This window comes from Aotus nancymaae, unplaced genomic scaffold (assembly GCF_030222135.1).
Source record: "Aotus nancymaae isolate 86718 unplaced genomic scaffold, 86718_ANA_hifiasm-v0.15.2.pri h1tg000049l, whole genome shotgun sequence".
In the NCBI taxonomy this organism is placed as follows: Eukaryota; Metazoa; Chordata; class Mammalia; order Primates; family Aotidae; genus Aotus; species Aotus nancymaae.
Genome location: NW_026988463.1, coordinates 25772711 through 25789165, shown reverse-complemented (window position 1 = coordinate 25789165; position 16455 = coordinate 25772711). Strand labels below are relative to the sequence as shown.

The 16455-nt window shown below is 51.0% G+C and overlaps 1 protein-coding gene across 2 annotated transcripts in view; it reads right to left on the bottom strand.

Annotated features, from left to right (window-relative positions):
- KATNIP (katanin interacting protein) overlaps nucleotides 1-16455 on the bottom strand; it is a 221421-nt gene that overhangs the window by 22730 nt on the left and 182236 nt on the right. For both annotated transcript variants that reach the window (XM_012464613.2, XM_012464614.3), the window contains 3 exons: nucleotides 7565-8287; nucleotides 5919-6124; nucleotides 3011-3089 (listed from right to left, as the gene is read on the bottom strand). In XM_012464613.2, coding sequence (XP_012320036.2) covers nucleotides 3011-3089; nucleotides 5919-6124; nucleotides 7565-8287 — 1008 coding nt within the window. The remainder of the gene's footprint in view (nucleotides 1-3010; nucleotides 3090-5918; nucleotides 6125-7564; nucleotides 8288-16455) is intronic.

Here is a 16455-nt window from a genome sequence, read left to right as displayed (position 1 = left end):
TCTCCCACCTCCCACCCTACCCACTATAGTGAGTCACAGTGACTGACTTAAGAATGGACACATGAATTAGCCGGGCACAGTGGCACACCGACAGTCCCAGCTACTCAGGAGGCTGAGGCGGGAGGATCTCTTGAGCCAGGAGTTGGAGGCTGCAGTGAGCTGTGTTTGCACTACTGCACTCTAGCCTGGGCCACAGAGTGAGACCCGGTCTCAAAAGAACAAGAAGAAGCAAACAAACACAAAAGAGAATGGGCACTTCTCAAGCTAGGCCCAGAGACTTAACTCTGGGATAGCTGTCAGACCTATTGGGATTCAGGAAAACAGAAGATCTCTTTCATCTGGGACTGCTGGGTAGAAAGGAGGCATAAACGGAGCTTCCAGGACGTGCCATGTGAATGGTGCTGAAGGGGAGAATGGCAGGAGAACAGCAAGAGACAAAAAGAAGGCAGAGAGAGGGAGACAGACACCAGGTCTTGACGGCATCATTTTCATAACTGAACGCAGCTCTGTGGAAACTGACGACCCCTAACTTTGAGTTGCATAAGCCAGTAAGTTTCCTTTTCTGCTGCACTCAGCTTGAATTAAATTTCCATTGTTCATGCCCTTCACACACACAAAAGTCCTGACTGGCTTAAGGGAGAACCAAATTGAATAAGAAACAACGGCTGTGTTCTGGGACCTCACAGCTTCATGGGGACACCGACTCTTGCACAGAGACTTCTGATGCGAGGTGGTGTCCCAGTGAGAACCTCAAGGCAATCTGCTAGTGTTGGGGCCACGTGGGCTCTGGATTCAAACACCTCTGATTCCGCTCCCAGCTTCCATACTGGCTGTGTGACCTTAGGGAGGTGAATCCATCTCTCTGAGTCTCAGCTGCCTGATCTCAAGGAAAATAGAGCTAGGAGTGTTCCAGCAAGATAAGGCAGAGAAAGCCCAGCACAGTGCCTGGCTAGGAGATGAAACCCAGCCTCAAACCAGGCTCTTGCCTAATGGTAGGTCAGCCTTTAAAACTGCTGCTATTCCAAAGTAATCGAGAGAGGGCTTTGGAATGTAAGGGGCTATGAGAATTCCAAGTAAGGCACTTTCCTCTAAGGCACTTTCTAAGAGATCATCAGCGCTTTTGGAGTGGGTGAGGGAGAGATGAATTTTCCCAGGGGATGATAGGGAAGACTCCTGGGGAGGAGAATGGGTTGCAGAAGGGCTTTAAGGGAAGGGATGTGGAGCTCACTTAGGGCACTGCTCAGACCCCACCTCCCACCTCCACAAAGACTTAGTCCTCTGATGGCTGGAAGTGCTGACGGCTGGCAGATCACCACTGAGGCTCTTGGCTTGTGACTGCCCTTGGCTGAAGAGGGTCTCCTTGCAAAAAGCCATGCCAGGCCGGGCACAGTGGCTCATGTGTGTAATCACAGCACTTTGGGAGGCTGAGGTGGGTGGATCACCTGAGGTCTGGAGTTTGAGACCGGCCTGATCAACATGGTGAAACCCTGTCCCTACCAAAACTACAAAAATTAGCCGGGCGTGGTGGTGGGCACCTGTAATCCCAGCTACTCGGGAGGCTAAGGCAGGAGAATCTCTTGAACCAGGGAGGTGGAGGTTGCAGTGAGCCGAGATTGTGCCATTCTACTCCAGCCTGAGTGACAGAGCAAGGCTGTGTCAAAATAAATAAAAATAAAAAATAAAAAGCCATGCCCCTCCCCAGGGGCAGTCCAGAGCCAGTGCCATGTTGATATAGACAGACAAGGATATGGCCACTCACTCAACTCAAGATGACCCCAAAGGGCCATCCCAGCTTCCGAGCTCCCCGTGGAGCAGGCTGAGGCCTTAAAGTGGCTGCACCGCAGACCAGCTTCTCCCTCTGCCCAGTCCTGCCTCCCGCCCTTCCCTGACAAGCGCACACCCCAGTAAACTCCATCTAGGAATGTGTCTAGGGAACCCAGTCAGCGACAGGCCGTCTTCAGAAGGCAGAGATGGAGCAGGGAGGCATCTGTGGCGGAAGCTGTGTCTTGCACAGAAGCCTGCAGGTGGACTCCCGAGATGGCATGGGGAGGAAAACAGGAAGGGCTGATAGCAGGATTCAGAGAGGCTCCAGCTTCATTTTGGAGATGAGGATGGGGGAGAGAGGGGAGCCTGACAGCGTCACATCTTTGGTTCTCAGAAGATAAAGTAGAAGTGGGTCACATTCACGGGGGCAGGAGAGAGCAGAAAGCGAGGCTGCCAGGAACCTGGTTAGCAGGGCACAGGCGGGAAGGGGTCACAGTCAGCAGTGACCTTGGGCCTCAAGATTGCCCAGGTCAGGAGGGCTGGCGTGGATGCGCATGGATGAAGAGAGGAACTGGCTGGAAGGGTCCACGGAAAAAGAAGGGTGATGAATAGGCCCAGCAGAAACCCTCTGGGTTTAGCTCAGAGGTCACCAACTGGCAGCCGGCTGGCCACATACACAATATGTATTTTCTTTGGCTCATGTGATATTTTAAAACAGGAGGAAATTCATCACCAACATTTGAGAATCTAAGACTTCGCATAAGACTCTAGATTTCCGACTTTTTCTGAGCAGACCTGGTACCCTGGGCCCAGGCATCTGCCCCCACCCCCGGGTGGGCTGCAGGTTTTCTCTGCCCGTGCATCTCCTCTTTGGTAGAGGTGGAAGAGACAGCTTGAGGCACTGCACCAAGAGACACCGTGGTTCTCTTCAGGCGCTTATGTCCTCTTGTTCTGTGCTTTCTGGGTCAGGGTCACAGATAACACATAGGGTGTCTGCATGCAAAATGCAAAAATGCCCTTCAGGGAGGGCAAAATGTAAAGAGATGCCCCTCCTCTGGAGTGGGGCGGCCCTGCTACGGCCAGGGAGCTGAGAGCAGGCTGGTTTCAGCCTCCACTTGCCCCATGGCCTAGTGCAGTGTCCAACCCACCCGACTGTCCAGGGAAACCCTGTGCCAAGTGGCCACCACTCCCCCTGACCCTGGAAGGTCCTCCTTCCACCCGACACTGCTCCGGGAGAGGTACTCACAGATTCCGTGGTAGATGCCTGGCTCTGGAGTGGTGACTTGGGGGACAGGGGGACTGGATGAGAGCTCCAGCTCTGGGACCTGCACACGGGTTGGAGGAGAAGCAGAGGAAAAGGGGGTGGTTTTAGTGATACCCACACAGCTGGCTGGCTGTTCCTCCAGATACCACTGCCCACCCTGTGCCCAGGTAAGTCCCTATGTCTTTTCCTGGATTTTCTGCCTTTATGGAACTTATGGGACCAGTGATACAGGCAGACCTCGACCCTCTGGGGTCTGCATCCTCGCCAGCAGCTCTCACTGACAGGGGAGGAGCCTGATGCTAACAGCTAAGGTGTTTGGATTTCCTCCAACAGGGAAGGACCTAATAAATGTTTGTGTGGTGAGCTGGAGGAAGAAAGAAAGGAAGGAAGGAAAGGAAAAGGGAGGGAAGAAGAGAAGGAAGAGAGGAAGGAAGGAAAGTAGGAGGGAGGGAAGGAAGGGAGGAAGGAGGGAGGGAAGGAGGGAAGGAAAGAAGGCAGGAAAGGAGGAGGGAGGGGGAAGGAAAGGAAGGAAGGAGGGAATGAAGGAGAGAAGGAGGGAGGGAAGGAGGGAGGGAGGGAAGGAGGGAGGGAAGGAGGGAAGGAGAGAAGGAGGGAGGGAAGGAAGGAGGGAAGGAGGGAGGGAAGGAGGGAAGGAGGGAGGGAAGGAGGGAAGGAGGGAGGGAAGGAGGGAAGGAGATGAGGGAGGGAAGGAGGGAGGGAAGGAGGGAGGGAAGGAGGGAGGGAAGGAGGGAAGGAGGGAGGGAAGGAGGGAAGGAGATGAGGGAGGGAAGGAGATGAGGGAGGGAAGGAGGGAGGGAAGGAAGGAGAGAAGGAGGGAAGGAAGGAGAGAAGGAGGGAGGGAAGGAGGGAGGGAAGGAGGGAAGGAAGGAGATGAGGGAGGGAAAGAAGGAAGGAGGGAAGGAAGGAGGGAAAGAAGGAAGGAGGGAAGGAGGGAGGGAGGGAGGGAAGGTAGGAAGGAAGGAGTTAAGGAGGGAGGGAAGGAAGGAAGGAGAGAAGGAGGGAGGGAAAGAAGAAGGGAGGGAAGGAAAGGAGGGAGAGAGGAGAGGAAGAATTCAAACCATAGAGAGTGGTTCTTAACCTTGGCTGTTCACTGAAGCAGAATCTCTAGGGGTGGGGCCCAGACACCCGCATTTTTAAAGAGCCGTCCAAGTGGTTTGCACAGGTAGCCAGGATGAAAAAATCCTGGACTTCAGGCAGTCAACAGTGGGCCGCCACACCCTTCTTGGGCCTCAGTATAAACTATTTGCTCATTGTCTCTGCACCATAAGTGAAGGCAAAAGAGCCTTTACTGCTTCACAGCCAGGAAAGCTGAGGTGCAAAATGATGTGAAGGCGCCGGTCTCCCATGAGACAGAGAGAGCGATCCCCCCCGGCCCCTCACAGCGCTGGGCCCATCAGAGTCCCTGATGAGCGCCTCTGTCATTTGGAAAACGCTGGGCAAATGGAAGAGCGCAGGGTGGACCCGCACCTGGAGCCCCTGGGTTGAATCCTGAGCACAGGCACGGCTTGTGGCCCAGAGAAGGTTTGAAAACATCTGAATTCACTGCCAATATTTTTGAATGGAGAGCTTTTACAGAAAAATCCAGCTTTCTGGCTTCTCCTGTAAAAATCTGAACTGGCAACAAGGGGCTCGCCACTCTCGGTGTCGCTTTCCTTAGGTGTGGGGAGGGGCACGCACTCCCCAGCTGCCTGGGCCTCCCCACGCCCCGCTCTGCCTGGCTGTGGGGCACAGTCCCAAATGAACACCGTGGAGTCCACAGGACATGTCGCTGTCCTGCCTCGGTCATGGCCTTCCCACAGCTCAGCCCCATCGCCTGTGGTTTCTGCTGTCCCTGCTTCTCCCCCACCCTCTTTAACCATCTCCTCTTTCTCCTATTGGTCCTGACTTGAACTGACCCTGAGATCATCTCTCGTTTTAAAAGATTTGTATATCTGGCTGGGTGTGGCGGCTCATGCCTGTAATCCCAGCACTTTGGGAGGCCAAGGTGGGAGGAGTGCTTGAGTCCAGGAGTTCATGATCAACCTGGGCAACATAGCAACACCTCATCTCTGCAAAAAATAAAAAAACTAGCCGGTCGTGGTGGTGTGCACCTGTAGTCTCAGCTACTCTGGAGGCTGAGGTGGGAGGATCGCTTGAGGCCCGGGAGTCTGAGGCTGCAGTGAGCTGTGACGATGCCACTGTACTGCAGCCTGGGCGACAGAGCGACGTCCTATCTCTAAACAATATAAACAGTAATGAGTTGCTTGTCCATTAAAAGCATAAACTGTGGTAACGCACATTCACATTCTACCTTTGGTTCAGTCACGACGTGACCCTGGGCAAGTCACTTGACTTGTCTGAGCGTCCGTTTCCAAAATGGCAACGTTAATAGTCTCCACTCACAGGGCTGCCACGAGGTTGAAACAAGAACGCTGTGTCCCCTGCCTGGATGACGGTATGCGTTCAGGAATACGTGGCTGTGAGGATCGCTATTTTAATTGTAACTCTGCCTATGAAAAGCGTTCCTGGTCCTTCCATCAAAGACAACAGTGAATGATCAAAACCCCCCACCCAAAGCAAAAACTCCTCCGAGACTGTCAACCTCTGAATCGCAGAGATGACACAGAGCTCATTTCTCCTGGCTTTGATTAAAATTTGAATACTTTCTTTACTTTGGGTAAAAAAATAAAAAATAAAAAAATAAAAATAATTAGAAAATGAAATATGACATACAGGACCAAAAAAAAATGAAGTAGAAAAATGGGACGTGTCAACACAGTGGTACCAGCAGCTTCAAGGATATCCATCTTCATTCTCCCTGCTCTACTCGGAGTTAGCGGAAGAAACCTATCTGGAGGTCTCCCTCACAGCTCCCCAGCTCCAGGCCTACCGGGTCATCGGCCCCCAGTCCAGCCTGGGTGAAGGGCCGCTCGTCCCCGTCGCCGTCGGCTGTGCTGGGCCTCCTCAGTGCCTCCTCGTCTTGCAGGCTGGCCAGGCCCCCCACGTCCACGTCAAACATCTCATCAGAATAGAATATGGCCTCGAGAATGTCATCGTCGGTCGTGAATAAGATCGTGTCTCCAAAGTGCTCTGGGGCTGATGGGTTACCAAGACGACAGAAGGGTCAGCTGACTCCACATCCCAGTGATTTGTCGGTCAAGAGCCCAGACCCATCCACTTCTGTGCTATACACCCGCATACCCCTAACTGGTATTGATTCGTGTAGCCTTATTAGTCTTCACAGATTTGCAAATGGAAGGCACAGACCATAAGCATCACACGGACCTAAGGAAGGGACCACATTTCATGAGAATTACTGTGACCTGTGATCTGTCATCAGGCCAGTGGCATTTCTTTGGTGTGGGCGGGGCACTATGCCAGATGCTGGTGATACCCCGCCCAGACCCCCTTGGGTCCTTTTCTTGGAGTGCTTTGTCTGGAAGGGTGTGGGAGTTACACGCACAACCTGGGAAGACTTGGCTGCAATGAGCGGCTGGTAGGTGGGGTTCTAATGCCCTGCTCCTTCACCTTCAGGCAGGAGAGACCTGGAATTTATGTTCCAGAGCTCCCTCGAGATCTGGTTGAGGCTGCGCTTCCTGGAAACTATATCCTTGCTTCACTACGCCAGGTTTCTCCTAGAAGCATACCCTCCATAAGTCACCTGCCAAAGAATACCCCATCTCAGACTCAGGCTCTAGGGGCCAGGCCAAGACAGGTGCTTTATGGAGGAGCTGAATGAGGTCAGGCCTAGCACATCCATGCTGTGGGAGGGGATGAGTAGACCGGGTCTGTGGCCAGGCACAGGGGCTCATGCCTGTAATCCTAGCACTTTGGGAGGCCCAAGGTGGGTGGATCACTTGAGCCCAGGAGTTTGAGACCAGCCTGGGCAACATGGCGAAACCTCGTCTCTACAAAAAATACAAAAATTAGCCAGGAGTGTTGGTGCACCTGTAGTCCCAGCTACTCAGGAGGCTGAGATGGAAGGATCACTTGAGCCCAGGAGGTTGAAGCTGCAGTGAGCTGAGATCATGCTATTGTGCAGGGTGAGAGAAAGAAAGAAAGAAGGAAGGAAAAGAAAAGAAAGAGGGAGAAAGGAAGAAAGAAAGGAGGGAGGGAGGAAAGACAGATAGAGGAAGGAAGGGGGAAAGAAGGAAGGAAGGAAGGAAAAGAAAGAAAAGAAAGAGAGAAAAAAGAAAGAAGGAAGGAAGAAAAGAAAGAAAGAAAAAGAGAAAGAGAAGGAAAGAAAGAAAGAGAGAAAGGAAGAAAGAAAAGAGGGAGGGAGGAAGGATGAATGGAGGAAGGAAGGGGAAAGAAGGAAGGAAGAAAGGAAAAGAAAGAAAAGAAAGAAAGCAAGAAGGAAGGAAAGAAAGAAAAAGAGAGAAAGAAAGAGAAAGAAAAAGAAAAGAGAAGGAAAGAAAGAGAAAGAAAGGAAAGAACGGATCTGTTGTTGGCTCGCCAGTTGGTCTGTTTTTTCCCATAGACCCTCAGCAAGTGGCAGATAGGGGCTCTGAGAGCATTCTTACAGACGCGCCGTACCTCCTGCCAGGGTTCCCGAGGCCTTGGCGATTTCTCCTTCAAAGATGCACTGGCCGTCTAACAGCATGGTGATGTCCTTCACGCCTCGGAAGGAATGTATCCGAGATTTATTGTAATTCCAGATTCTGATCAGGGCAACGTGGCAAGGGTGCGTGAAGTCGATGGCGATAGAGTGGGACCTGCCTGGCGTGAAGGGGGCCAGCCAGACATGCATGTCGTCCTGGGTCCTGTTCACCCCGTCGATGAGGTTGGTCACCACGCGGGGGTCTTTCCCATAGGCTGGTAAAATATTGATGTCAGGGGGGTCCGCTTTAATGTTTGAAATCTGCACCGGCTCACCCTTGGAACTGAATATCTCTATTCCATTGAGGCCGACATAGTGTCTGTCCCCCCAGGTAGACGTGATGTCAATGACTAAGCGCTGTCCATAAGGCAAGACGGGGATTTTAAAGTCGCCCTCGGCGTCTGTCTCTCCAGAGCAGCCGTCCTGCCCTCTTGACGCCCCCGGCGGCTCCCCCTTCCTGGCGGGCGGCAGGTCGCTGTGCCGGTTGCTCTTCTGCTGCAGGAACTCGTCCAGGATGTCACTGGGGAGTTCCGTGTTGGAGATGCGTCCCCGGTGGGAGCGGTCGAAGGCACTGAGGGAGGTCCATGACTCGTGCAGTGTGTGCTCCTGCTCACTGTGCCACCTTGACCGTGACAGCATCCTGGCAGACCAGGTGTCTTCTGGAAGGACACAAGAGAGGGAGGTCTGTGAGTGGCACGCGTGGAAGTGGAGACCATTAGAGATTGTCGCCTATGGTGGCTCTCAGCGAAGCAGGGCCACCTCCAGGGGGACCCTCCAGAAACCAGCGCTGTTGCTGCTGGCTATCTCCTTAGCCAAGAGGCCTCCTAGCACTGGATGGATACGGCCAGGCACATTACCATCCTGCACTGCCTGGGGACCCCGGCTCAGAGCTTGGTCTCCTGTCCCACACAGCTTCTGACTGTCCTGCGGGGCACTCAGGTCAGTAAAAAAATTGTCTGTGATCACCCAACTCCAGAATCTGGGTGTTTTTGCAAAACCACAATGTATTTTTTCACAGACAGAATTTTCTAAGAATGCAATCATCGTGCGAATCAAGGGAAGATGACTTGGCTGTGTCAGAAACGTTGCCAGGAGTCACTCCCCACTGTAGAAACTCACATGACCGGGGGCTATGCTGCTGCCCGGGGCGTCTGAGTCAGCAACAAGACGGTCTGCCCTGGAGGCCTGTCACAGTCACGTGACTCTAACGGTGTTTTCAAAGACAATTTAATGGCAGGTGGAAGGCTCGTAGAAGAATGTTAAATGGAAAAAGACAGATATGCATTTTAAATGTGGCGTATCCTGGTACGGGTGACATGCACCCGTGTTAATAACGTTGTTCCTGGTTTCTGGGTGGGGAGCAGGAAGGACTTTTATTTTCTTCTTTGCAGCTTGATTGTTTAAAGTTCCCCACATGCATTACTTTTATTTTCTTTATTTTTTATTTTTTTTAGAGACAGGGTCTTGCTCTGTCGCCCAGGTGGAGTGCAGTGGTGTGATCAAGGCTCACTGCAGCCTTGACCTCCTGGCCTCAAGCGGATCCTCCTGCTTTAGCCCTCTGAGTACATGGGATTATAGGTATGACCACTATGCCCAGCCTTTACCACTTTTATAATCAAGAAAAAATGCTATTGATTGATTGAGACAGGGTCTCACTCTGTCACCCAGGCTGGAGTGCAGTGACATGATCATGGCTTATTACAGCCTTAACCTCCCAGGCTCAGGTGATCCTCCCACCTCAGCCTTCCAAGCTGCTGGGGCCACAGGTGTGCACCAACATGCTTGGCTAATTTTTATTTAATTTTTGGGGTTTTAATTCTTATTTATTTATTTTTCGAGACGGGTTTTGCCATATTGCCCAGGCTGGTCTTGAACTCTGGGCTCAAGTGATTTACCTGCCTCAGTCTCCCAAAGTGCTGGGATTACAGGCGTGAGCCACCGCGCCCGGCCAAAAATGCTATTTTAAAAAAATCAGTAAGCCAGGTATATTATAAGGTAAGGAATTTACTCGTACACGTGGCTACAGCCTGTGTCCCAAGCGCGTAGAGAACACTGGCCCAGACTCATCTGAGGCCCCGCGCTCCTCCTTATGGAACTTGAGAGCCACCACGCAGTGGCCTGTTCTCACAGCCACGCCTTGGCTAACCGCCATCTAAGGGTGTCATCCTGCAAAAACAGCGGCTGCTGACACTGACATTCTGTTTTTCCTTCTTTCATATCGCACTGTGCCCTGCACCCCATTTCCTGCCTGTCTCCTAGGGGGCTTGGCTCCATCAATTATCTCCTCTCTCCAGAATCTTCAATCACTCCTTCCCCACCGGCACCTTCCCCTCTCTGCCTGCAGACATGCATAAATCTCTCCTACCTGAAAGAGGAGAAAGGAAGAAACAGGAAGGCGACCTGCTTCTGCAGCTCCCTCCAACCACAGTCCTATTTTCTGCTTGTTTCGCTCAGGCGCTCTGCCACCCTTCCCAGCTTTCCCAGCCTCTCTCAAGCCCCTGCCACCTGGTGCCTCCTTCCGGTGGGATTATTTTGCTCACCCAAACTCCACTTCCACTTTCACTCTGATCTGGCGGATCCTTTGGGGACCCCCCTCCCCACCTTCAGGCCATCTAATTGTCTCAATGCTGACAGCATCCTTCCAAGCTGGCTCAAAGAGGGGCTCTCTTTCAACTGGTGGTGCTGAAGCTGGAAGGATGTAGAGGTGGAATTGCCAAAGGCCATTTTGCTGCCCTTTGGGGAGAACCTGCCTGAGAATGAAGCCAACATGGAGAAAATGAGCCAAGAGATGGAGGATCCCGATGACAGCCTCTGAGCTTCTGGATCCAGCTGTGCCTGAAGTCAAACTCCTGGTGTCTTTCTGGCCTTTGCATCCATAAGACTCCTACAATTCCCTAACCTGCCACTGAAACGCCTTCTCTAAGTGAAAATCACCTCCCGGTCTTTGTCAGTCCTCAGTCTATGTGTGGCATCCCCGGCAAACCTTTTCCATTTGGTATCTCCCGCTCCACTGGCTTAGGAGCTGCTATACCTCCCTGGTTCTCTGCCTCTCCCGCTAACAACTCTCTCTCCATCACCCCAGTCCTACCCTCTCACACCCTTAGTCTGGGGGTGTTCCAAGGCCCAGGCCACTCCTCTCCTGAAACCACCATCCCTCCTTGCCCTCATTCAGCTCCTGGTTCCCAGGCAGGCCCTGCTTAACTTTAAGGGTCAAGTTCTGGCACCATCCTTCAATTCCAACAACCTCTTAGGAGGTCCAGATGTGTCCACTTTGTCACTTCAGTCTCCAAGTGCCTAAAATAGGAGTTTGTCATCAACCCCTCCAGCTGGCATTGTCTCTCCTGCACTAAGAATCAAGACAACCAGACTCTCACCACACCCACAGCTCTGAGTGTGGCCACTGCTGACTCCTGCCCCCTCCCCTCTATCCTCTCCACCATGATCTCTCTGCTCCAGCCCTGCTGGCCCTCCTGCTGCCTAGCCAGACTGTCTCTTCTGGCCTCAAGAGCCTTTGCCCTTGCTGCACCCCTGCTAGGAGTGCTCTTCCTCCCAGGGCCCACGTAGCTGGCTTTGCTTGTCCCCCACCTCCTTGGAGAGGCCTTCTCCGCCACCTTATCCTCCCTCTTGGATGTGTCCCAGTGCACAGCATAGCCCCTGGGGTGTGGAAATGCCAGTGAAGGGCTGGATGCTGGCACAACCATTATGCAGCCCTCGGGATCAGGCCTCGAGGCCAAGGGACTCCCCCTCCATCTGTCGGTTCCCCTGCCCCTGTCCTCTGCCTTCCCCTCCTTCTCATCTGCCATTTAAAGATACCAGCGGTTTCTTCCATCTTCTCCCCTCAGCACGGCGCTTAACATCTGGCAGAAGGAACTACCCATATGGATTCTCATGACTTCAGTTTATGTGATTTGATTTCCATTGACTAAAATGAATGGCCTGGGTTGGTTTCCAAGTGCACCGAGGAGACAGCACCGAACGTCACGTGTCAGGGACACTGCCTGAATGTGCCAGACAGGCAGGGACTTTGCTTTCATTCTGCGTCTGCTTTCTAACCTATTCTCCACAAGTTGTACACTCTGGGTTTAAAAGTAGAGGAGTAGATGGCCGGGCGCGGTGGCTCATGCCTGTAATCCCAACACTTTGGGAGGCCGAGGTGGGTGGATCACCTAAGGTCAGGAGTTCAAGACCAGCCTGGCCAACACAGGGAAACTCCATCTCTACTAAAAATACAAAAATCAGCTGGGTGTGCTGGAGCACACCTATAATCCCAGATACTTGGGAGGCTGAGGCAGGAGAATTGCTTGAACCCAGGAGGTGGAGGTTGCAGTGAGCCGAGACTGCACCACTGCACTCCAGCCTGGGTGACATAGCAAGACTCCATCTCAAAAAAACAACCAAAAAATAAAAAACAGAGTAGTGGAGGCTTGCTCTTAGACGTCTTTGATGTGAGAGCTGGGTGGGGGCCCATGGAACTCTCTGTCTGGAGACTCCATGGGAATTGGGGAGCAGCTGAGGTCAGTGCTCTGTCCTGTTATCACCATCATTTCTGCAATCTGCACAGACATCAGAAAGCCACTCCTTCAATCTGTAGTCAACGCAGTCTGGGAGGGGCCCCCGATGAGGAGATGGTGCTATCGAAGTTTCTGACATACTCCTAGATTGAGATGAATAGGACTACGGAGCTCTGAACTCAAGTTTGTCAAATTCAACTGCACTGCCATGAGGTATGTGGTAACTGCTACTAAAACAGGAAATGATGAAGTACTGAGCGGAATACCACAGAGCCATGTTTATTCTCATTAACTACCATTTGGCCATCACTGATTGGACAAGGAGTGGACACCCGACCCAAGCAGACCAATCAGCTTCTCCCCTGAGACTTTGGAATTGGTTGCAGGAACAAGAGCCGGGACATAGTTACTAGTCAAGGTGTTCATTAAGGATTCACCAAATAACACCCAAGCTCAAACTGGCTGATGAGATCTCATTCACCTGTAAACAACTGACTCCTGATGAAGATACTTTCAAAACACAGACGGCATTCAATGAGATGCTCTGCTGGGCATAAGAATTCTCAAGCTCACTCTCTCTCTTTCTCTCTTTTTTTAAGAGATGGGATCCTGCTCTGTCTTGATTTTTATAAGTTCCCTAAATTCAATTACTTTAATTTTAATTAATTAATTTTATTTTATTTTTTGAGACAGAGTCTCATTCTGTCGCCCAGGCTGGAGTGCAGTGGCATGATCTCAGCTCACTGCAAGCTCCACCTCTCGAGCTCAAGCGATTCTCGTGCCTCAGCCTCCCGAGTAGCTGGGATTACAGGTGTGCACCACTACGTCCGGCCAATTTTTGTATTTTTGGTAGAGACGATGTTTTGCCATGTTGGTCAGGCTGGTCTCAAATTCTTGACCTCAAGTTATCCACCCACCTCAGCCTCCCAAAGTGCTGGGATTATAGGTGTAAGCCACCATGCCCAATCCAATTTTCATTTTTTTAGAGACAGTGTCTCACTCTGTCACCCAGGCTAGATTGCTGTGGTACGATCATGGCTGACTGCAGCCTTGAACTCCAGACTTGAACTGCAGACTTTGTTTCACTTTAATTTCTTTTCAGGCATTTCAGTGCCTAGGTTCAAATGGTCCGCCTGCCTCAGCCTCCCGAATAGCTGGGACTACAGATGCACACAACCACACTCAGCTATTTTTTTTTTTAATTTTGTAGAGATGGGGGTCTCATTATATTACCCAGACTGGTCTTGAACTCCTGGCCTCAAGAAATCTTCCCACCTTCACCTCCCAAAGTGCTGGGTTTACAGGTGTGAGACAGTGCACCCAGTCCCCAGACGCTCTCTTATACAGGCAGCACAATTCCAATCCCAGAACAGAACTCGGATAGTCATTTTATACAAGCATTCTTTGTGGGCTGGCCTGCACCTTTCCGGAAGGGCATGGCTATGGGATTTGGCTCAAGGTAATGGATGATTTAAAATTTCTAAGCAACTTTCCTTTTTAGCTCGACTGGCTTAACAAGCATGAAATCTCAAGGGCTTGGTTCTTAATGTGCCATTGAGCCAAGCCTGAAATGCTTGGAAAGAAATTAAAGTGAAACAAAATCTCCTGAACTTGGGCGAGTTAGAATAACACAGTTGCCTCGGAACTCCCGGAGGCTTTGCACGACTGTGTGTTGGGAAAGCTTGGAATGGCCTGGTTTTCTGGGGCAAATGGGTGATGATGGCTGTGACCACAGGCAGTGACTACTATAGAGTAGTGTTTGGAAACACATATGGTAGAGCTGATCTGCCTGGGTTCGAGTCCTGCTTTAACCCTGTCTATGTGACCTACAGAATGTGACTTCAATCTCAGGTTCTCTTTATCTGTAAAATGAGTCTGCCGTGAGGTTATCTGGGTGACGTGCCTGGACCAGAGCCTAGCTTACCACAAGCATGCTGTGCACCTGGTCACTGCAGTTCTTATAATGACCCTCCCACACTGCGGAGGACCTGCCATGAGCCAGGTACCTGCCCTCGGAGAGCTCCTCAACTCTTTCCTTCCACTTTATCCTCCTCCTGACACTGACTGAGCTTTGGTGTTAAGTTTCAGAAGGGGTGAGCAGCAACAATCTGTGAGGCTGGGGGACCAGGGGAGGCCGCTGGGCCTAGGAAGACACTCGGAGTCTGAGGAACTTGTTCCTGTATCCTAAGTGACAGGTCAGGGGTATATCTCTATTAGGGAGAGCCCTAATAGAGAAGATGCTGATTTGAATCATTTAAAAAATGCATGCATTAAGACATGGAATTAACCCAAATGCCCATCAATGATAGACTGGATAAAGAAAATGTGGTACACATACACCACGAAATACTATACAGCCATAAAAAGGAATGAGATTGGACCGGGTGTGGTGGCGTGCCCCTGTAATCCCAGCACTTTGAAAGGCTGAGATGGGCAGTTCACAAGGTCAGGAGCTCACGACTATCCTGGCTAACACAGTAAAACCCCGTCTCTACTAAAAATACAAAAAATTAACCGGGCATGCTGGCGTGTGCCTATAATCCCAGCTGCTTGGGAGGCTGAGGCAGAAGAATCGCTTGGACCTGGGAGGTGGAGGTTGCAGTGAGCCGAGACTGTGCCACTGCTCTCTAACCTGGGCGACGGAGCAAGGCTTCTTAAAAAAAAAAAAAAAGGAACAAGATCATGTCCTTTGCAGGGACATGGATGTAGCCAGAAGCCATTATCCTCAGTAAACTAATGCAGGAACAGAAAACCAAACATTGCATGTTTTTACTTAAGAGTGGGAGCTGAACTGTGAGAACACATGCACACAGGGAGGGGAACATCATGCACTGGGGCCTGCTGAGGGGTGTAGTAGTGAGAGGGAGAGCATTAGGAGGAGTAGCTAATGCATGCTGGCCTTAATACCTAGGTGATGGGTTGATCTGTGCAGCAAACCACCATGGCACACGTTTACCTACGCAACAAACCTGCACATCCTGCACATGTATCCTGGAACTTAAAATAAAAACTAAAAAAAAAAAAAAAAAAAAAAAGAAAAGAAAGAAACTAAAACCAGAAAAAAAATGCATGTCTTAGCTATGCATAGATATTTCACCCAGAGGCATCATCACAGAGTGGGTGGTGATGATGTCAGAGCAGTTAACATCTCTTGGGAGCTCCTATGTGCCAGGCGCTGTGTTAAATGCTCCACAAGTATGATCTCATTTGATCCTCCCAGCACCCCATGTATTATTAGTGTCATTTTACAGATGAGGTAACTGAGGCTTAGCAGGGTGTGGGTTGGAGGTGATGGAGCCAGGAAACCAGCCCGGGCAGCCTGGCTCCAGGGCTTGTGCTCCCATGTGGTAGGGGGTGGGGTTAAATCCAGAGGCTCAAGGGGTGAGCTCTGGCATGGTAGGCCTGAGTGCTCTGTGGATGGAAAAGGACCTTGGCCACGCTAGTACTGAAATAATGGCTACTGCTCTCCGAGCGCGCATCACGTGACAGGCTCAGTGTTGCTATTGAGAGGCCATTATCTCATTCCCCCTCTACTGGGTAGGGAAGTCATTACCATTTTACAGATGAAACTCTGAGGCCCAGAGCTGTGTGCCTGGCTACAGGTCCCAGGTCTGTAAGTGGCCGAGTTTGGATTCAATGGTTTGACTCCTAGCTGCTATCCATACTCCTTCCCAGGAGCCAAATCTGAGTGTAAACATGGAGAATCCCTGCCCTGATGGACTCTCCTTTCAGAATCAGGAATACCCTTGAAGATCATCTACTGCAAAGTTCACAAAGCTCTCAGGGTGAGTCCTGCCAAAAGATGATGTGCCTTTTTTTTTTTTTTTTTTTTTTTTGACACATACAGTGGTTTAAAAATAATCTCAGTTGCCAAAGTTAAAAAAAAAAAAAAAGAAACATTGGCCGGGCACAGTGGCTCATGCCTGTAATCCCAGCTCTTTGGGAGGCAGAGGCGGGTGGATCATGTGAGGTCAGGAGTTTGAGACCAACCTGACCAACATAGAGAAACCCTATCCCTACTGAAAATACAAAATTAGCCGGGCATGGTGGCGCATGCCTATAATCCTAGCTACTCAGGAGACTGAGGCAGGAAAATCGCTTGAAACTGGGAGGTGGAGGTTACAGTGAGCCGAGATCATGCCATTGCACTCCAGCCTGGGCAAGAAGAGCAAAACTCCATCTCAAAAACAAAACAAAACAAAACAAACAAACAAAAATTCTGGTTTGTCTTGAAAAAGGGAAAGGGGAGGTCTGGTACACTGGCCTTGCATTCATTCTTTTTTTTGAGATGGAGTCTTGCTGTCACCCAGGTTGGA